Source organism: Suncus etruscus, chromosome 15, assembly GCF_024139225.1.
Source record: "Suncus etruscus isolate mSunEtr1 chromosome 15, mSunEtr1.pri.cur, whole genome shotgun sequence".
In the NCBI taxonomy this organism is placed as follows: Eukaryota; Metazoa; Chordata; class Mammalia; order Eulipotyphla; family Soricidae; genus Suncus; species Suncus etruscus.
In genome coordinates this window covers 46,222,225-46,242,702 of record NC_064862.1, presented here as the reverse complement: position 1 = coordinate 46,242,702, position 20,478 = coordinate 46,222,225, and the positions used below count along the sequence as shown (strand labels likewise).

The following is a 20,478-nucleotide window of genomic DNA, read 5'->3' as shown; positions in this document are numbered from 1 at the left end:
AATGGTTATGGGAAGTGGAACTCGGTTGTGGGAAGTGTTTTGTGGGTTTTTGGGAAGTAGATTGTGGAGTTGTGGATGTGGGAAGTGAGTTGCTTTTGTGGATTATGGGAAAGTGGGTTTTCTGAAATGTGGGTTATGGGAAGTGCGTGTGGGAAGTGAGTTATGCTAAGTGGGTTATTGGAAAGTGGGTTGTGGGCTGTGTGTTGTGGGAGTGGGTGGTCCAAGCAGGTGTGGCCATGCTATGCCCAGGTGCTGAGTCCTCCCTCCCTACCCACTCAGGTGTGCTGTCTGCCTTGGGCCTGGGGTGCCCATCCCAACGCATCACTTGTGGTTTCATCTCCTGGTGTCCATGCCCTAGTGCCCCTGCCTGGCGAGTCTGCACCCCACGCACTACTGTGTGGCCTGCTGGGCACTCTGCCCCTCACAGCCTTCCTGCGAGTGCCCTCCTTGCCGAAGATCACCCTGCTGGCTGTGCTCACAGCCTGCTACATTTTGGTCCTGGAACTTAACAAGTACTCAGAGGCCCTGGGGTAGGTGCCCGTGATTGGGTCGTGCCACCAGAACCCACTGGCCCTGTGAGCACACTTGAGGTGGATCTGGTTGGTGCTGGGGTTTAGGGTCTTTATGTGTATCTAGGGTCTGAATTGGGTCTTGAACTAGATCACCCAGCTGGGCACTGACTCAGTTTCTCCCTGTTCTCTCAGCAGTGGTGGCCCCAGTTCTGGGCACAGCTATGAGCCTGTCGCAGCTATCCTGTTGTTCTCATGTGCCCTGGCCCTGCATGCCCGTCAGGTGGACATCAGGCTCCGACTGGACTACCTGTGGGCCGTGCAGGCAAGCTGGGCCCTTTTTGTTTCCTTTGGTGGGCGTAGCTGTGGCATCTCTGGAGCATTGGGGGCCGGTGGGGAGGGACAGACATTGCTGGGCTGGGAGCAGCGGGGCAGGACCATGCAGGATGTTGGGACATTCGGTATCCACTACCCTGTCAGACTCACTGAGGTCTGTCCTTGAAAGTGCTTGCAGTGCTGAGCAGGGCTCATGTGGCCCCACAAGCTCCTAGAATGCTCAGTGTCACACACACACAAACACACACACACATTTCTGAACAGGTCTATGGGATGGTGGGGAGCTTGTTTTTAACAGATCTCAGGGAATGCTTGTTAAATTCCTGATAGGTATACCAGGAGGGAATTTGCCTGGTACATGACTGGCCACAGTCCAATCCCCCCAAACTACTAGGGGTGAGCCCTAAGCATAGAGTCAGGAGTTAGCCCTGAGCATAGAGCCAGGAATAATCCAGACCCAGGAGTGTTCCCTAATCTCTGAGCTAGGAGTGAACCTGAGCACAGAGCTAGGAGTGAGTCCTGAACACAGACCCAGGAGAGAGCCCCTGAGCACAGAACTAGGAGCGAGCACTGCAAGCACACAGCGTGTGTGGCCCCTAAGCAGTAAGTAAACCCTGACCAGTGCCGGGTACTCGAGGTCCATTCAGTCCTTCCCAGTATATGCTGAGGCTCTGCCCAGTGATCTATGTCCACCTGGCTCACTCCCTGGGAAGGCCTATCTTACCTCACAGGGTTCCTTACAGTGCCTCAGGGGTCCAGAGTAGCAGCCCCTCCCTCAGGAGCCCTGGGGTAACCCACATCTCAGAGGAGAGACATGGGGAGACCGAGCAGGGATCACCTTGACAGAACAAGCAGATGCTGTCTCTAAGCTGAGTTAAAACTAGCTGGTCAGGCTGGTTTCTGTGATCAGGTGAGTTAGTTCCAGAAGCGAAGATCAGTTCTTTATTGTTCTGGGCGGGGAAGGGATGCATATTTATGTACATGTGTGTACATGCATTGTGCACACGAGTGTGCCTGTTTGTACATGTGTACATGTGTTATAAAACGCTCATGCTGGATGGGGAACTCTTTTCTCTGTATTCACTTTACTGGAATTCACAGTTCATGCCTCTCTCCTACGCATGGGGCCATGCTGATTTTTAATATGGTTGGAGCTATTCAAGTACCCCCATATTCCCCATCTTCATATCTCTAGTGGCATGGGGCCATGCTGCATTTCATATGGTTGGAGCTGTTCAAGCACCCCCACATCCCCCATCTTCAGATCTCCAGTGGCATGGCTGCTGCTTCTCCCTGCAGCAGCCCGTTGGTCCCACTTGCTGTGCATTCATTGGCCTTTTCTTTTGGTTTTTGGGCTATACCTGATGGTGCTCAGGGTTTTCTTCTTGCTCTGCACTCAGGAATCACTCCTGGCAGGCTCAGGGGACTTTAAGGGCTGCTGGGAATTGAATACGGGACAGCTGCATGCAAAGCAAATGCCTTCCCCACTGTGCTATCTCTCCAGCCCTTCACTTCATCTGGAACCTGCATGTTGGCAACAAAGGTCTGAGCAACCACACCCTGGGGTGGCTCAAAGCTGGCTGATAGCTCATCCTCAGGCCCTAGATTTTGGAATCTGGAGTCCAGATGCCAGGCCAGGCGGGGGTGCCAGACTCCTTGCCATGAAGAAGGGCCCACAGCCGAGCCATCTGCAGAGCCGTGTGTGGATGCATCTTTACAACCCGGACTCTTTTAACCTCCATGAGCACCCCGGCAGCCCGGCCCAGCTCCGAACTGCCTGAGCCTAGCTCTAGTCAGAACTGCTAGCCACTGTGTGGGCAGTGCTGAGCTGTTCTTGCTGCCCAATCTTGGATCCACTGGTGGAACTGGGAACTGACACCAGGCCTCAGATCTTTGGTGCAGGACTTAAATAATCGGACTTGTCCTGGGCACTGTCCAGGGCTTTGGAGTCTGGACATCCTCCAGGGTCACCCCTACAATTCTGAGCCAGCATTGCTCGATGCTGCTTCCTGCCTGTGAAGTGCCTGACAGAGGCCATGGAAACCCTAGGTTGAGGGTCAGTGGAGAATATGGGGCACCATGTGGGGACTTTCGCTGGTCAGGGGGCCTCTAGGAGAGCATACTGGAAATGACTGGATGAGCCTGACCACTGTTGGCCCCCAAATCTAGGGATATTGGTCTTAACATGAGGCAGAGAGCCGAAGGCATGCTGGAGTAAGATGAGGTGACTGTAGGCAGTGTTGGGACCAGTTGAGAGCTGAGCAGTGCCGGGCCAACTGAGTGGGCACCATATAGGCTCCAGGGGTCACTTGGCCAGGAGGGCAGGAGAGCAGCACTAGAGCCAGGGTCCGGGTCTCAGGACACGTGGCTGGCCTGCAGTGCCCATGCCAGCAGTTTGAGACCTGTCCTCCCAGATGCCATGGGTAGCCCCACTGGGGTGGGCACAAGGTCCAGGTGCCTGGTCAGTGCTCATTCATAGGCCGGAGCCAGGGTTCAGCCTTCCTTAAGGGTGATCTGGTCACCACAGTGGCCAGAACATCCCACTGAGTAGAACTGAGGTCGCCTTGGCTTCTGTCACCACTCTGGGACTTGGAGGGCTGAGCCATCGGCCTCACATCTGACAGAACTTTTAGAGACAGATGCTGACAGGGAGCCTGAGGAAGGACAACAGACCAATGTTACGTGCAAGGCCTGATATGGGTTCAGGAGGCTGCAGGGGGCCATAGGGTGCAAGTGAGGCTTCAGCCTCTTGGCTTCCCTGGGGAGCCTTTTTCTTCTTTAAGTTACAGGGACTTTTCAGGCCTTCAGTTCTATTGGGATGTTCCCACGTATAGTAGCAGATTATGCCCCTGTTCTGTCCCCATAGAAAGTCCCTGGGCTTTGTTCCCCTGAGGGTCCTTGAACTCTACCCTCTAAGAATGTCTCTGGACTTTGTCCCCCAAGGGGTTTCCAGGGATCTGTCCCCTGAGAAAGTCTCTGTCCTGACTCTGTTCTTTGATAGGTTCCCTGGTCAGTTAGGAGGAGCATGGCCTCCGTAGAACCTGGACTGACATACTTTTCATGCCTTTATACCAGAAAAGTCGCCTCATCTTCCTGTAGACCAGGAAAGTACCTTGTGCTCTTTGACCCATGGGCCCTGTGTTGGTAATGTGGCAGTGCAGACAGAGTGTCTCAGGCCTTGCAGGAGGTTAATGATTCCCTAATACCAGGGTGGCCATAGCCTTGACTCCAGCAGGGGGGCTTTGTTTCCATCTCAGCTCCCTCATCTAACTCACCCTCCTACACTTCTCAAACTGTGGCCTCTAGGGGAAGGAAGCTGGTCAGTGGATCATGTTAGGAAGATGCACCCCAACCCCTTCATGAGCTGCATCACCAGGCATGGGGGTCACTCTTACCTATCTCAGGGTTCACATTCTTGACCATGGTGCTGGGTTTCTTGGGGCTTGTGTGTCTCTTGTCTCTTGTGTGTCTCTGGCCCATGCACCCCCACAGGCCCTGAATTTCCAGTCTTGTCCCTCTGTGCAGGCTGTGATAGATCTAACCACGCTTGATCCATGAGCTCTGCCAGTGCAGCCACTTGTGGCTCCTCCTATGATGAATCTTATTTTCTGTGAGGAGAAATGACCAAAGTGATGCAGCATAGGGCAGTCAGTCCCTTGCTTTATACGGGACATTGTCCCAACCTGGGGGCCGAGGGCCTTTCCCTGTATGCTGGGGTAGCTCTTCTCTCTGAGTAATCAGGTTCTCAGAGCCAGTGACCCCAATAGGTGATGCATATGCCCTAGACACAGAGAAGGAAGCTCAGGGCAGTTTTGGAATATGGCATCTGTAACAGGCTTCCGTATTTGCTTGTCAGGGCCATGGGGGTGCTTAAATCCAAATAATGCGTTATTTTGGGCATGTAAAAAAGTGTGTTTCTAGGTAAAATTAGCACTTTTATCAATGGATTCAGTGAAGCTGTTTGCTCTTCACAGTAGGGCTCATTCCATTTCTGAAGGCCTCAGTAGACTAGTGATGGAGGAGGAATTCACAATCCTCCCGGTTATTGAACTGGAACTTTTAACTTTGCCCTCTGTCTTGGTCCTCCGACTGTTGATTTAGACTGGGGATATCACTGGTGCCTTGCTTGCGGAAGTTATATTATGGAGGCTTTGAGGGCATTCCTTCTTCCCTCCACTATTTCCTGGGCCAGTCTCTCCTCGAGTAGTCACTTCCTCTGCACCTACCAGTGCCTCATTGATTGTCTTTTCTGGGAAGCCCTGACAGACGCCATTGATCAGGGAGTCTGTTCATGGGAGTGTTCTGGAGACTAACAAACATACTTTCCTAATGTTTGGAGAATGACTCCCTGGCTCAGTGCCTTGACTCCAGCCCGATGTCAGTCCGGGACAAAGGCAGGGGTGTCATTGCTTGGACACAGTTCTAGGCGAGCAGGAGGTGGCTAGTTGGCTCGGCTGTCTCCAATACTTGGTGGCACTTTGCAGGAATCCCTATAGGCATCATGTAGTGTATCTGGCCTGTTGTCACCTTGTGCCTGGCAGCCAGGGGATCAGATCAGGCTACATGTTGTTCTGTTCTGTTGACCAGACACAAGAACTGTAGGCTCTGAGCACTCCTCACTGCAGAATTAAACATTTCTTCCTGTCACTTCCCATTACACATACCTAAAGTCTGAGTTGAACAAGTGAGGAATTCCAGGAATTCCTCCGGAAAGAAGTTGAGCTATAGAAAGAACCCTGGAAAGGAATGTTAGGACCGGAGCGCATCCGGGAAAGCATTTGCCTTCCATGCGGTTGACCCTGGTTCGATCCCTGGCATCCCATAGGGTCCCTGAGTTTGGCCAGAAGTAACCTTTGAACACTGCTGGGTATGATCCCAAATCCCCCTCAAAATAAAAAATGTAAAGGGATGCTAGATATATTTATATCATGGTATATTTATATCATGTCTGGAATAATGTCTGACATCCACCCAAACTGGTATCTTTCTTATAAATGCTAAAAAGAGTTTCCCGATTTATTGGAAATCTCCCCTTAAAAAGATATTTTCAATGAGTTTTCATTCTTTTGTTAAAAATGTAAAAATATAACTTCAGCACAGTTCAGAAAATGAGCATTTATCATTCCAATTTCAATGGAAACCTTTGCATCTGAGTAGATTAACAATTAGATAATATTTAAGAAGAGAGCTAACTGATAGCCCAGAAATCTAAGTATATTTTAAATAAATCAAAATGAATTAAACTTAAAACCACGACTTTTCATTACAAGGGGATATACTACCATTATTCAGAAATAAATTGCACATTACATTGCTTTCATGAAAACATTATTAACCTAAAGAGTAACTTACAGTGAACTTACTTTTTTGATGTTTGGTTTCTGCTTTGGGGCCACGTGCCAGTGTACTTCTGGCTCTGAACTTAGGGCTCACTCATGGTGGTGCTCAGGGGACCATATCCAGTGCCAGGGGGTGTTGAACCAGGGCTGGTCACATGCAAAGTGAGAACCTTCCCCCTGAACTCTTTCTGAACCAGGAACAGAAAATGTCATTATTTAATAAACAAAACCATTAGATTTTGTTTTGGTGTTGGTTTTCTGTTTGTTCTTCAAGGGCCTCACTAGCCTTCAAGGCTCAGGTGGCTCAGGGACTACTCCCAGGTGAGACCCTCAGGTCTGATGGTTGTGACTTGGCCCAGCAGTGCTCAGGGCTGCCAGTGGATAGCCTATGGACTGTGTCCACACCAGGACCCCAGGCATGCGGAGACACCCTTTGAGTGCACACCTGTCCCCATGTCTTTATCTCTGTTCTCATCCATCTTTCTTGGTTATATCAGAGTGAGTCTTTGGACAGCTTATTACACCATCTTAGCCGAATCTTTTTATGGTGAAGGACCCATGCCTGGTGATGTTCTGGGTTGACTCCCGACTCTGCACTTAGGGATCACTCCTGTCAGTCGCTGGGAACCATGTAAGATGCTGAGGATCAAACACTGGTCAACTGCATGCAAAGAAAATGCCTTTCTGCTGCTTGCAAGAAAATGCCCTATCCTCTGAGAGTATGGAAGATGCTGTGTGTAAGCAAATGCCCCACCTGCTGTATGCCAGGCAGTGCAGTCCCCTGCTTTCATAGGCTCTGATCTTCTCTTCCTCCCATTATGGCTTCTCTTTCTTGGCTCCATTGCTGAGCCTTGAGCACAACCCTCACTGTCTGTCCAGAGTCCTTGCTTCTCTCTTCAGGGGCCACAGCATCTCTTGCCCTGATTTCTTTCCTGCCTCCCTGCCACTGCCTATGGTGGAAGGAGTCAGAAGGAGTCTCTCATGGAGTGGCTGCACCCCACATGGTTGATTTTCCAGAGGAGGCTCTGTGGTGGAAAATTGAAATTTTTATTCTAGGATCTTTCTCATTTTTTTGTGCTCGGAAATGCTCTTTTTCAATGTTTGGCTTCCCCAAGTGTTGTTATTGGGCTGCATCAATACTCTAAATTAGCATCATGTGGGTGAAGGTGCAAATGTCACTATTATTTTGATTGCACCCAAAGGTCCCAGAACATTCATCCTCCTTTGCTCCATGGTATATTTGAACAGTGCTTCTGATCCCCAAAGTATATGGAGACATGCCATGGAGAGGGACAGACAAGCATGTTGTGTCCAGGATGCCTTTCGAGTGGCCAGGCTGCTGACCTCTGTGAAAGCCCCGATTTGTGATTGCTGCATGCGTCAAGCCTAGTGCCCAATAGCGCCTCACAGTGGTGCCCAGGATGCTGGCTTGCAGGCACTGCTTTTCTTGGGGAATAGGCCCTGTGCCAGGCCCAGCAGCCAAGGGCAGGGGCCAACTGTGGCCATGGTGCACCCATTTCTGAGCACACACACTGGTGTAGGCCTGTGGCCAGCGGCATCTCTTGAACCCTCACAGCTCCTACAACGACACCATCACATTGTTTGCATTCGTGTCTGCAGGGCCCAGGAGCGAGGTGAGGTCAGCCAGCTAGGCTGCCAGATGTCCGGCCTTAGCCCCATGCACTGAGTTAGCACCCAGTGGAACACTCCTTCTGTTCACGCTGCTCCCCTCGCCCTGCAACATTCTGCTTGTGCTCCAGAGAGGGAAGTTCGGGCAATCACCTGCCCAGCCCAGCTCACCTCAGGCACTTGTGGAGTAGGACAGCTGCCAGGGGCCAGCGTGCCCTGGTCTATGTATGTGTTTCTGAGGATGCAGCTACCTTCATCAAGTACTCCCTAGGGCATGACTAGAGCCAGACTCTGGAAATGGAGGTGTAGCCTCTGGTCTGTCTGTCAAGTTTCAGCTCACCAAGGTGGTGGTAGCTCGTACATATGTCCAGAACCCTGCAGGTCCTCTCTGCATATTATGTATCATGCATGGTGGGGGAGGGTAGAGAATCACCTCCCTGGTATAGACCATGGATGCACCTGGGAGTTTTGTTGGATGCTTGGAAGAGGGGTGTGCTAAGGAAAAGATTCGTTCAAGATTAGTAGAGGAAGATTCTGTTGTGGGTGGGAGAGTTCTTAGGGTTGAGGTGATTGTGCTATAGGGCGTAATGGTGGGAGATGGGTGTGAGTTGGATGGGAGATGGGTGAAAGATGGGAGTGATGGTGAGAGATGGGGGTGATGGTGGGAGATGGGTTGGTGGTCCGAGATGGGTGGAAGATGGGTGGGAGATGAATAAGTTATGGGTGGGAGGTGGGATGATGGTAGAAGAGGGGGTGATGGTGGGAGATGGGGGTGATGGTGGGAGATGGGTTGGTGGTCCGAGATGGGTGGAAGATGGGTGGGGGATGAATAAGTGATGGGTGGGAGGTAGGATGATGGTAGAAGAGGGGGTGATGGTGGGAGATGGTTGGGATTTGGGTGGGAGATGGGAATGATGGTGGGAGATAGGGGTCAATGGTTGGTGATGAGTGGGAGATGGGCGTGATGGGTGGGTGATGAATGGGAGATGGTGGGTGATGTTGGGAGATAGGTGAAAGTTGGGTGGGAGATAGGGATGATGGGTGGGTGATGCATGGAAGAAGGGGAATGAATGGTGAGAGATGGGGTGATGGGATGGTGATGGGAGGGAGATGGATGGGAGATGATGGGGTGATGGTGGGAGATGGACAAGAGTTGGGTGGGAGATGGGGGTGATGGTCGTGGTGGTGGGAGATGGGTGGGCTCATCCTCAAGCACAGCACAGGCTGGTGGTGGATTAAGGCCCAGGGATGAAGGATGACTCAGGTTCTACACGGGGTGAGGGATTGGGCTGGATCAAGGGGACAGAATCCTGCTGGGGCAGAGTTGGGCTCATGTGTCACAGGGATGGTAACACAGCTCATGAGCAGAGTCCTCTCCTACCTTTTGTGGATGGTGATCATGGTCCGTGTGTGTCTGTGTGAATGTGTGTGCATGTGTATCAATGTGAATATGAGTGTTTGCATATATGAGAGTGTACATGTGTGTGTGCAAGCGTGTATGCTCATGTGCCAGTGTGCATGTATGTGAGTGCATGCGTGTGTGTATGTGTGTGTGTGTGTGTGTGTGTGCGTGTGTGTGTGAGATGGGCACTGTGGAGAAAAGCTGGCGGCAGCTTACATGCTGACAGGGCTAACCTGCAGGCCCAAGAGGAGCGAGACGACATGGAGCGGGTGAAGCTGGACAACAAGCGGATCCTCTTCAATCTCCTGCCAGCCCATGTGGCCCAGCATTTCCTCATGTCCAATCCACGGAACATGGTGAGGCCCAGCCCTGGTCTTACCTCCCTGGTCATACTGCCTATGCTGTTCCCACTCCTCAGGGGCTGAGCAGGTTGCCCATCACCCCAGGGCTCTATGAGTCTCCAGGATTGGGGGCCCTGGAGAGTGTCAGTCCTCCCCTTTGGGCCCTACAGAGGGAGGAGCAGCCCCATCTTCACAGACAGGAGAAGGGGTTCCCAGGTCAGCTTCCTCAGTGCCTTGTTTTCCTGCCTCCTGTGGGTCCAATAAAACTTGCAAGTCTTAGACCAACATGGAGCCCATCATTTGGGTCCCCATGCTTCTGGTGGGGCTTCTTGAAGTTTCCAGCCACATAGCAAGGCTGGGTCTGGCCCAGGGCCTGGAGGCTTACCTATCTGTCCCTTCCCTCCAGGATCTGTACTACCAGTCTTATGCACAGGTGGGCGTCATGTTTGCCTCCATCCCCAACTTCAATGACTTCTACATTGAGCTGGATGGCAACAACATGGGGGTGGAATGTCTGCGGCTGCTCAATGAGATCATCGCAGACTTCGACGAGGTGAGGCCAGGGGTGTGTCTTGGGTCAGGGCCAGGGTCACTGTAAGCTGCACCATGATAGGGTGCATCCCAGTTTCAGGCCTGGCTACCTTTCCCTCTGTCCTGGGTGCTGCCTGGCCACCTGTCACCTCACAGTGGACCAGACAGACCTGGCAGCCTGGGAAGAAGGGTGATGGTTGAGCATGGGAGAGAAATGTCAGGGGACCCAGTGGGTCTGGGAAAGATGTCAGGATAATTGTGAGTCCTGGAAAAGGGATGTTAGGATAGTTATAGGTCCTGGAAGCTGAACGAAAGCCCTATTCCTCTGCTTTGTGAATCCAGCCCTGGGTGGACGCACTAGAGGGCAGGCTGGTGTGTGCTGACCATCTGCTGTGGATCTCCCTCTCTTGGATGATGGGAGGTCCTTGCTGGTGAGCAGAGCTGCCTGGTGTCCAGGTTTGTTCTGCATCAACACCTGCCTTTGCTTACACTACTGGGTCCCTATTTCTCTGTTCAGACATGGTTTAGTCAGCAGGTGACACTTCCAGCAGGTTACACTGTTTCCTTGAACCCGCTCATTCACCCAGTGGCAGCATTTCGCTTGACGAGGTGGAAAGGGCTTGTAACACTAAAAAGTGTTTGTGTTTCAAACGAAGCTCATGGACAAAGATTTCTATAAGGACCTGGAGAAGATCAAGACCATCGGCAGCACCTATATGGCCGCGGTTGGGCTGGCGCCCACAACTAACGTCACCGTGAGTAATGTCCAAGGCTGTTCCACTGAAGGGCTGGTGAGATGGCAGAGTGGGCAGGGTGCTTGCCTCACATGTGGAAAATTCCTGAACACAGATCCAGAAGTCATCCCTAAACACTGCTGAGAGTGGCCCCAAAGGGCTGAATCCCAGTTCTGTCTTGGGCAGATGCCATGTTTGAATCTCAGGATCCTCTGCATCAGAGTCAGCATCAGCCCACACATGCCTGCTTCTCAGTGGCTCCTTTCCCAGACAGTATCCCACAGAAAGGCAACAGGTTTGGTAGATCCAAGAGTAAAAATCATGATGAGCAACATTACCAATCATGTGGATGAGGCATTTATAGTTGTTAATCCTGCAATAGCAGACCATGTGTCTCTTAAAGCTCATGTGGGATGTTAGATGTAATAATGACAAACATCTCCCTTAGATTCAGGCTCTGCTGGAGGAATGAGGTGAGTCCCTTTCCCATTACTAGCATCATTTCCGATGTCTGAATGTGCTAAACCACTCAGGACATCAGTGAGAGGGTGGACTCACTGATCGAGGGCTTGGTTGGGAATTCTGTATTCCTACCTGCTCAGTTTCCTGGAAACTCACTCTTAAAAAGTGGTGTCATTTTTTTCCTGAGTTGCAGTACTTTGAAAACTAGTAAATTCACTTGCAAAAAAAATTAGAAATCTCAATATGAAATTAAAATATTAAAATTAACCTCAATATTAATAAAATTAGAAACCTCACTATTAACAAAAGATAAAAATGTGCAGTTGTCACTGTTGACAAAAATTAGGTTCTTTTAGGAAGAGGAAACACCACAGAATAGTAACTGTTGAGGAAGGAGGCCTAGGGTGGGGTCTCCTGCCAGCCCGGGAAAGGGCTGCTGAGTAGTCACAGAGTTAAACTGGAGTGGTGCCCACGGGTGCCAGACCCCCCTGCCCACCATACATGAGCCGGTCTCTCTCTGCAGGTGAAGAAGTCCATCTCCTCCCACCTGAGCACGCTGGCTGATTTTGCCATTGAGATGTTTGATGTTTTGGATGAAATCAACTATCAGTCCTACAATGACTTCGTGTTACGTGTTGGTATGTGACCCAGTGTAGGAATGGAGCTGGTGTTGGAGGGAGAAGGTGGATGATCTGGGATATGGCAGAGGCACTTTCCCAGAAGCACCTTTGGAATCCTGGAAGTGGGAGAGAGTTGTAGGTACTGCTCAGCCTGTGAGCTGAAGGAGGGGCTCTGCTTGCCTTTCAGTGCCCCCGAAACTGCCCTTCAGGAATGTACTGGGCCTGTTGGCCCCTGAGCATGCTGGGAGATACAGAGGCCAGGGGCTCTGCACTGAGGCTGGAGAGAAGCTGGCCGGGCCTGTTTCTCCTTTCTTGTGCCTGGCTGTCCCCTCTGGGAAGGGCTGTATTGGATAACTCTGAAGCCTGGCTCCTCCCCAGGACACCAAGACACTTCCCTGCTGTCCCCTGCATGCAGCTGTCCCCCACCTCCAACATATTGTATATTTTTTTCAGGCATCAATGTGGGCCCTGTGGTAGCCGGAGTGATCGGTGCACGGAGACCCCAGTACGATATCTGGGGGAACACGGTCAATGTGGCCAGTCGAATGGACAGCACCGGGGTCCAGGGCAGAATCCAGGTCAGTGTGCTTGATTCCCCAAGTCTCAGGCATTCACTCTGCAGGGGGTGACTTGGCAGAGGATGCAACCTGGAGCTGGATGTCATGGCTCTGGCTCTGCTGAGTCCGAGTGACAGTGAGGGCGGTCAGTGTGGGCTGGCCCTAGTCACTTGAGCAGCCCTAAGCAGAGGAGATTCTGCCCCTGCCCTGATGCCCACATCATTTCTTGCTGCAGTCACTGGGTGTTTATTCTCCCTCTTCAGCCACTGACTGAAGCCCCGAGACGAATTCTCAGGGTGACACTTCTGTCTCGAGCAGGAGCTGGGGGCTTAGAGGGCAGAACTGGGACTGAGAAACTTTTGTCCTGACATGCTAGCTGACGCTATCAGGGCCCTGCTGATCCCCCTTAAGGCTGGTCCCTCTGTGTGGGGTGGAGTTTCGGTCACAGCATGTCCCATGTCATCTCCTCACCAGTGCTCACTTTCTGCCACTGCTGTCTCCAGTTTTCCTCCTGTCCCCTCTGCCTCTGTAAGAGACACCCCCCCCCCTCTCTCTCTCTCTCTCTCTCTCTCTCTCTCTCTCTCTCTCTCCCCTTTCCTCCCTCTCCCCCTCTCTCTCCCTCTTCCTCCTCCTCCTCCCTCCATTATTTTCCTTTGATATATTGTGGTTTGCAGTACTGTTACTGAAAGAGTATTATGCCTGTCACTTTACATCCTTTCATCACCCCATTCTTGTTCTTTTTAACAAATAAATTTTAATTGAATCGTGGTGATTCAGTTACAAAGTTGTTGCAGATACAAAGTTGTTCATCGTTGAGTTTCAGTCATACAGTGTCCAACACTCTTTACCAGTGCATATTATTTCCCACCACCATGGTCCCAGTTTATTTCCTGTTCTCCTCACTGCCCTCTCCCCTGCCTGCCTCTATGGCAGACATATTTCTTTTCTTACTCTCTCAATTCTTTTTATCCTTTTAGATACTGTGGTTTGCACTATTGTTACTGAACAAGTATCATTCCTATCACTTTGTCTCCTTTTTAGCACCCAGTTCTAGTGCAGAATGATTGTTTCCAACTCTCACTGTCACAGTGATCCCTTCTCTGCCCTCCCTGCCTTACCCTCTCTTTGTGATCCTACCAATGACCATTTCTCCTGATCCCCATTCCCACTGTCTTTGGATATTATTCTCATACTATGTTGAATTTGTATATCCTTTAGGTAAGCGAAATCATCCTGTCTCTCCCTCTCCCTCGGACTTATTTCACTCAGCATAATCCTTTCCATGTCCATTCATATATCAGCAAATTTTATTACTTCATTTTTTTCTAATAGCTGTGTAGTATTCCATTGTGTAGATATACCACAGTTTCTTTATTCACTCATCTATCCTTGGTCATTTGGGCTGTTTCCAGATTCTGGCTATTGTGAACAGTGCTGTAGTGAGCACATAGGGGTTCTGGATAGGAGTGGGGTGCCTGGCCTGCCATAGGACCCAGTGCCTGTTTCTGTCCAGAGACCACCCCACCCCTGTGTGGGTGAGCTGTCCTGATGGCTGAGTGACACGGAGTGACACCCTTTCTCCCGCCCAGGTGACAGAAGACGTCCACCGGCTACTGCATCAGGGGCTGTACCGCTTTGTGTGCCGAGGCAAAGTCAGCGTCAAGGGCAAGGGCGAGATGCTCACCTACTTCTTGGAAGGCAGGGCTGATGGCAGTGGCTCCCAGGGCCTGACCCGGTTGCACAAGCCTTGTTCTTACCGCAGAGCCGGCCTTCGGGGCAGATTGGCCATGGGCCGGCCACCGGGCGCCCCAATGGTCAGGGCCACCCTGGGGGCTCTGCAGGGTGCCCAGCACCCTCCTCTAGGAGTGGTGGGGAAGGAGGCTTAGCCCAGACCACCTGGTTGCAGGGATCACAGCTGCACCTGGGACTGGGCACTCCTGCAGGGAAAGGCCCTGCCTGCAGAGCCCAGACCAAGGATGGTGTGTGCGGGGCAGAGAGCCTGGTGACCCGGGGGAGGTGGCACCAGTCCCACAGCCGCCCAGGCTTTCTTCCTGGGGCTCTTGCTTTCTCTGGGAGAGCCCAAGGCAGCACCAGGCTACAGCTCCCCCTAGGGTCGAGGAGGGCAGTCTGGGTGGAGCAGAGTCTGGCAACAGAAGCCCTGCTCCTAATTATCAGCAGGTCTAAGACTCGGGGGAGTCTCTGAAGTCCCCAGGCTGGATGGGCCCTGTCCACAGGCTCTCTCGCTGCCTGCCTGATGCCAACTACTCCTTGGAGCTTCTGGCCCTTCCCTCCCAGACAATACTGGCAGCTGTCTCATGCTCTGGCTTTGGGCCGGTGCCTAGAGTGCCTGTTCCCAAGCCTAAGTGCTGGGCATTGGGTGGAAGCTGCCCTTCGGGGCTGTATGTGTCCTGGGGACCCCAGTATCAGAGATCCAGAGGTGGTGTCAGGGTTTCCCAGGGCCATGGGAATGTGGACAGGGATAGGCCATGTGGGGCACTGTTTCTCCCTCGGGGAAATTTGAGCCAGGCAAGCCAGTGCAAGGCCCAGAGGCCCAGCCGCCCTTTGGGGTCCCCAGAGGCCCCTTCTGATCTTTAAGCACTTTCAGAGGGTGCCCTGTGAGGTGTCCCCAGCAATTTCTCTCCAGGAGTGTCACACCCACTGTGTTGCCCCTTTAGAACTTCTGTCACAGGCACCCTGGACTGCAGAGTGTTCATTACCCCTTGAGGTACAGGGACAGAGGCCATGAAGCAGGGTAGGGTAGGGTAAGGCATCTTTTCTTGGACACAGCCCTGCAGCTGGGCCTGCCATTCCATCACAGTGGGTAAAGATGCAGGGGAAACTGAGTCTCCCCAGGCTTGCCTTTGCTTGTCTGTTTCTTGGGGCTGGGCACGGGACAGGATGGGACAGGACAATGCCCCTCCCCACTGGGAATCTGTACATCCCAGAGCCCAGCGCTGGGGAGAGGTGCCCATGCCGGGGGCAGCAGGACGAGTGGCCAAGGGCTACGGAAGGGCAGGAAAGCCCCATGTGAGACACAGATCCCGGAGCCAAGGCCTCATTCGTCTGACCTCGCTGCCCTGTAGGAAAGCCAGCCTGAACCATACCTCAGATCTACAGCCACCCGGGCCTGGCCCCCGCCATGGCTGCGGGAAGCCATCGGCATGCGACTGTTCGAGCCGTGGGGTCTCTGCCGAGCACCGTCTCCGCCATCATCAGCAGCTCCGAGCCCGCCTTGTCCTGGGCGCCTTCAGCCGCCTTCAGCCATAATCGCGCTCTGTGGGGCTCGGGGAACAATGTCCTTTCCCTGCGTGATAAGCCTTACTTATTTCTACTCTTGTACGGTGGTCCTGGACTCACGTTTCAGCCCTTTGGGCAGGGGTCTCCAACCGCCCAGACGCTCTGTACATAGTGTCATGGTGGGTCGGGGGCTGCCTGGCCCCCCTTGCCTCCCTGGCTCCCTCCACTGAATGACGCCTGCTCTCCATGCACGTGATGTTTCTCCGCCTCACACTCCCTGCTTGATGATGCTTGGATCTTTGGAATGACCCCTCGTCCCCCCCCCCTCTTCCCCCCGGGGACCCTGCATGCCTCTCTGACAGCCATGCTCAGTAGACTAGAATGCAGCCCCAAACTTCCAGACCCTTCCATGAGCCCCGCATCTGGCAGGCCCATCCTGTGGTGCGTGATTTGCCCTGTGTGTCCCCACCACCAACATACACATCCAGCCCCAGCCTGGAGCCTGCCCGTGTCTCTCAGACCCACAAAGCCAGCAGGCTTGGCAGGCGCCTTGTACGACTAGAAGCAATAACTCTGTCCCCAAAGTTGCCTGGAAATGCAGGGCTATGCCAGGCAGTACGTTTGCCCAGACTTGGCTGTGTCCTGGGGGAGGGGGATTCCATCCTCTCAGGGCCACTTGCCCTTCCTGCCATCCCCTTGCCATGCCATATAGTAGACTGTGACTCTTGTGGCCATTCTGTGGCTGTCCAGTACTATTATGGGGAAATAAGTCATGTCTGTGATTGGTCTGGCTGAGGTGGGGCTGTGGGCATATGTTGACCCTGGTCTGGCCACATCCACATTCACCAGCCTTCAGACATCCCACAGAGTGTTGCCGTGTGGGTTCTGTGCTGGTGATGCCTCATTTCAATCTAAGGAGGGTCAGCATTGCCACAGTTCAGGCTCATGTTAGCCCCATGCTATCTCTGTTCCTGTCCTTCTGCTTCCTCATCAGGGGACACTGCTGGTCTTTGCCCATGACCAGCCTGGTCACAAACATGTAGCTTAGAAAGCCAGGATACATGCACAGCAGGCTGGTCCCAGGGGGCATCTATTGAACCACAGGATCACAGGCACCATCCCACTGGTGAAGTCCTCCCGTGCACCAAACTGTTGCCCTTGTCACCCATTTGCCGTCTTAGAGCAGCTTCCAATGAAACTAGGCGCCTTCCAGGGGGCGAGTGCCTTTGCATGCTGTCAGTGCTTGGTGAACTGAGCACAGCTCCAGCCAGGTGCCATAGGCTGCCAGGAAGGGGGGGCCTGTAGTGTGCCTGGGCCCAGCCCCCTCCTCAGTTGCTTTCAGAGCTGACTGGCCATGCCCCTTCTCTTGCGGAGCCCAGATTCCTCAACAAGGAGGTGTTGAAAACAAGACATGTCTTCACACTTGGCCTCCTGGCTCCTTAGGTCCAGAGGAGTTGAAGTCAGAATCCAGAATTGACTGGGTTATGGTTGGAGGCTCAGAGGCCAGTAGCAGAACCAGGGGCCCTGCCCAACCTTCAAGGAGCTGGGAAGGTGGCTGAGACCTTGATTAGAATTGGGTTCAGTCAATTATTCTGGTCTCAGCCATTTAGAATTTGATCTCAATCTATTATCCTGTAGCCAATTAGAATTTGATCTTAATCAATTATCCAGGTCTCTGCCAATTAGAATCGGGTCTCAGCGGATTATCCTGGTCTCTGCCAGTTAGAATTGGAACAACAGTGTCGACCTAACCCACGTCAACACCTCTGTGGCCCTCACTGTGGCACTGTGGCCCCACTGCATTAGGACCAGGTGGGCTGAGGCCAGCTGCAGCTGAACCTGCAGGTGTGAGGGGCGGAGAGGTCTGGGGGCTGGTGTTTGTGAGTCAAAGTTAACCCAGGAAGGCTCAGCTCAGCCTAGGATGTTCCTCCCAGCTGCTTTTGTTTCCATGGAGACTGAGGATTGGGTCTGAGAGTTCCTAGGCCTTTGGTGGGAGGAAAGGGCTCCCATGAGAGCAGAGGCTGAGGCAGAGCTCCTACTCTGATCAGCTCCTAGACTTCCCAGCAGGCTCAGCTCAGCAGCGAGGACCCTGACTTCTTAGACTCTGCTGGGGTGAGCACAGTGAGACAGGCACCTCGGGAGGCCTTGCCTCCAAGAAGTCCCTGGGGATTTCCGGGGGTGTCCCAGGTTTGTCTGTACATGAGTCTTGGAGGTGAATTCTAAGACACAATGAGTAGTGGGGCCCATGAGCCTCTTCCCAGGAGGGCAGTGACCCCTTCTCAGCATATGAGCTCAGATCCACCCATCCATATACTTCACTTCTTGCACATCTTTACTGGGCAGTAGCCCCGCTCCCAAGCCTTAGAGCCGACAACTGGAGGGTCAAATTTGCAATTTCTTCTCTGGTGGTCTTATGGAACCATTGAATGCCATTGTCCTGTTACTGTCTAGAGTAGGATAGAATAACAGGAGGTCTGACCAGAAGTAAGTAGGAGGCAAACAGGAATGGCAGCGATGGCAAGATCCTGATAGCCACAAGCTTTGAGGCAGCCTCTACCTGCTGCAGTGTGTCTGTGGGTCTGGTTTGCATCGTGACTCACCAACTGGGAATTGCTATTGTAATCAAGGCTGTCCCATGCATGCACACAGGAGCAGTGCGGATGTGAGTGGATGGTTTATGTGTTCTGAGACCCATGGCCCAGTGGGCAGCTACCCACCCATGGTCAGGAGCTATTTCCAGACTCCCACCAGCAACCCCTTCAGAATCCCGGGCCCTGGACCCAAAGCACAATCTCAGGAGGACACAGCCATGCAGGGAGCCCTGACAGGCCTGAGCGGCCCTTGCACAGCCAATGTCAACTTTGGAGAGGTGGCAAGTCGCTCTCCTACCCATGTGGCCCCTGAGCATCCCCCAAGCCTCCACCCTGTATCCAGAATCTTCCACCATGAAATCTTAATTGTGTCAACCTTAGGTTGGTCTTGAAAGCATGTGGTGTGTACAAAGTGGGTCCATCTGCTGGCTAGTTGTGAGTCTGCAGGGTGCCTGGATTCTGGGTCTACACAGCCCTCCCACACCATGTAGCATCCCAACCTCTGCATTCTATTCTTCCCCCGCCTAGCCTCACACACTTGCACGTCGATTTGCACAAGTGAAAATGTCAAGGTATGAACATCTCTTAGTGGCAGATTCTCTTCTCAGTCACGGCAAGCCTAAGGTTGTCCTTGGCTTTTCTTGGTTCACTACTATAAACCCCCGAGCCCTCAATGCTCCACTCGCCTTTTCTGGGCCCCTCCTTGGAATGCAGAGGTGGTGGACACAGGTGACCCCCCGCCAGTAGTGTTTACGGAGGCTGTGTGTCTGGGCATGGCCATGGGACAGTGTCCGAATGACAACAGTTTCAGTGTCACTGGGCAACTTTATAGATTTGTCATGCTTGATACGGGTCTATTTTTATGTCAACTGAACACTGTGGTGAATCTTCCAGTCTTCCAAGGTTGTTAAACTGAGGCACGGAATGAAACAACTTGTCCTACTTTTATTTTTAAAAAAAATGAACGGACTGAAATAGTCAATGTGAATGTACATTTCTTAATTGCAACTTTTCTACTGAGTGTTTGCACTATACTTTATGGAAACTTATTTAACAAAATTAAAGGGAAAATTGCTTGACTGAATACGGGGGTGATTTTAATCCCAGAACCCATGTTGCTATGGGCATTTAAAGATATTCCTACCTGAGCCCGGAGAGATAGCACAGCGGCGTTTGCCTTGCAAGCAGCTGATCCAGGACCAAAGGTGGTTGGTTCGAATCCCCGTGTCCCATATGGTCCCCCGTGCCTGCCCGGAGCTATTTCTGAGCAGACAGCCAGGAGTAACCCCTGAGCACTGCTGGGTTTGGCCCAAAAACAAAAACAAAACCAAAACAAAAAGATATTCCTGACTAATTTCTCTAGTAACACTGTCAGGAGAGACACTGATGTGTCCTATGGTGACCGGCCTATTGTCCTTTCTCAAGCCCTGCTGTGGTCTTGTTCTCAAGAGAGAGCCCCTGGCTCAATGGGTGGGGAAGTAGATAACACATTCAACTGTTGCACCTCACAAAAAAAAATCCAGGAAGAGAATTTGCAAAAGGAGGTATGGCAAGAAAAGGAGGAAAGGAAGGTAGTTGAAAAAGGGAGAGAAGGAAGAAGGAAAAAGAGAAGAAAAGGGTAAGATAAGGAAACAGAAGGAAAATAAGGAAAGAAGGAAAAAGGAAAGAAGAAAAAGAATGAAAGGAAGGGAAGACAAGAAAGAAAATGACAAAGAGAGGGATAGGAAAGAATAAAGAAAAAGGAAAGGCAATAGAAGGAAAGAAAGAAAAACTGACAAAAAGGAAAGAATGAAAAAGAAAGCAAAGAAGATAAAAGAAAGAAAGACTCATGTCTTCCTAAAAAAGGATCTCTTACAGTTCTATTCTGGAACCTCTCTCTACACTTATCTGTGTACCTGCCTCTTCCCAGACCCTATGACAGGTTCTGAGGTCCTGGGCCACAGGAGCTAATGGGCAGGGGATGGTGGGCAGTGCCCAGCAGGGCAGGTTCCTTAACTGCAACAGATTTTGACTCATTCATCTGCTGATCCATGAGCTGCCTTCCTTCGCCCAGGTCCTGCTTGAGGGCATGTTAAACTGGTTCTGACCTGCACTTCCCAAAACCTGGGTGCCCAGTGGTCTGTGGGTCTGCAAAAAGGAAAAAAGGAGAAGAGTTGGGGAGAAGTAGGTTTCCTGTGTGTGGCTAAAGCA

General features: G+C 52.0%; 1 protein-coding gene across 1 annotated transcript in view; it reads left to right on the top strand.

Moving 5' to 3' along the window:
* Window positions 1–17,790, top strand: part of ADCY1 (adenylate cyclase 1) — a 67,403-nt gene extending 49,613 nt beyond the window's left edge. The window contains exons 13-20 of the mRNA XM_049788093.1: window positions 280–530; window positions 708–834; window positions 9,455–9,571; window positions 9,963–10,109; window positions 10,744–10,842; window positions 11,807–11,921; window positions 12,357–12,481; window positions 14,050–17,790. Coding sequence (XP_049644050.1) covers window positions 280–530; window positions 708–834; window positions 9,455–9,571; window positions 9,963–10,109; window positions 10,744–10,842; window positions 11,807–11,921; window positions 12,357–12,481; window positions 14,050–14,346 — 1,278 coding nt within the window. The 3' untranslated portion in view covers window positions 14,347–17,790. The remainder of the gene's footprint in view (window positions 1–279; window positions 531–707; window positions 835–9,454; window positions 9,572–9,962; window positions 10,110–10,743; window positions 10,843–11,806; window positions 11,922–12,356; window positions 12,482–14,049) is intronic.
* Window positions 17,791–20,478: the final 2,688 nt, after the last annotated feature.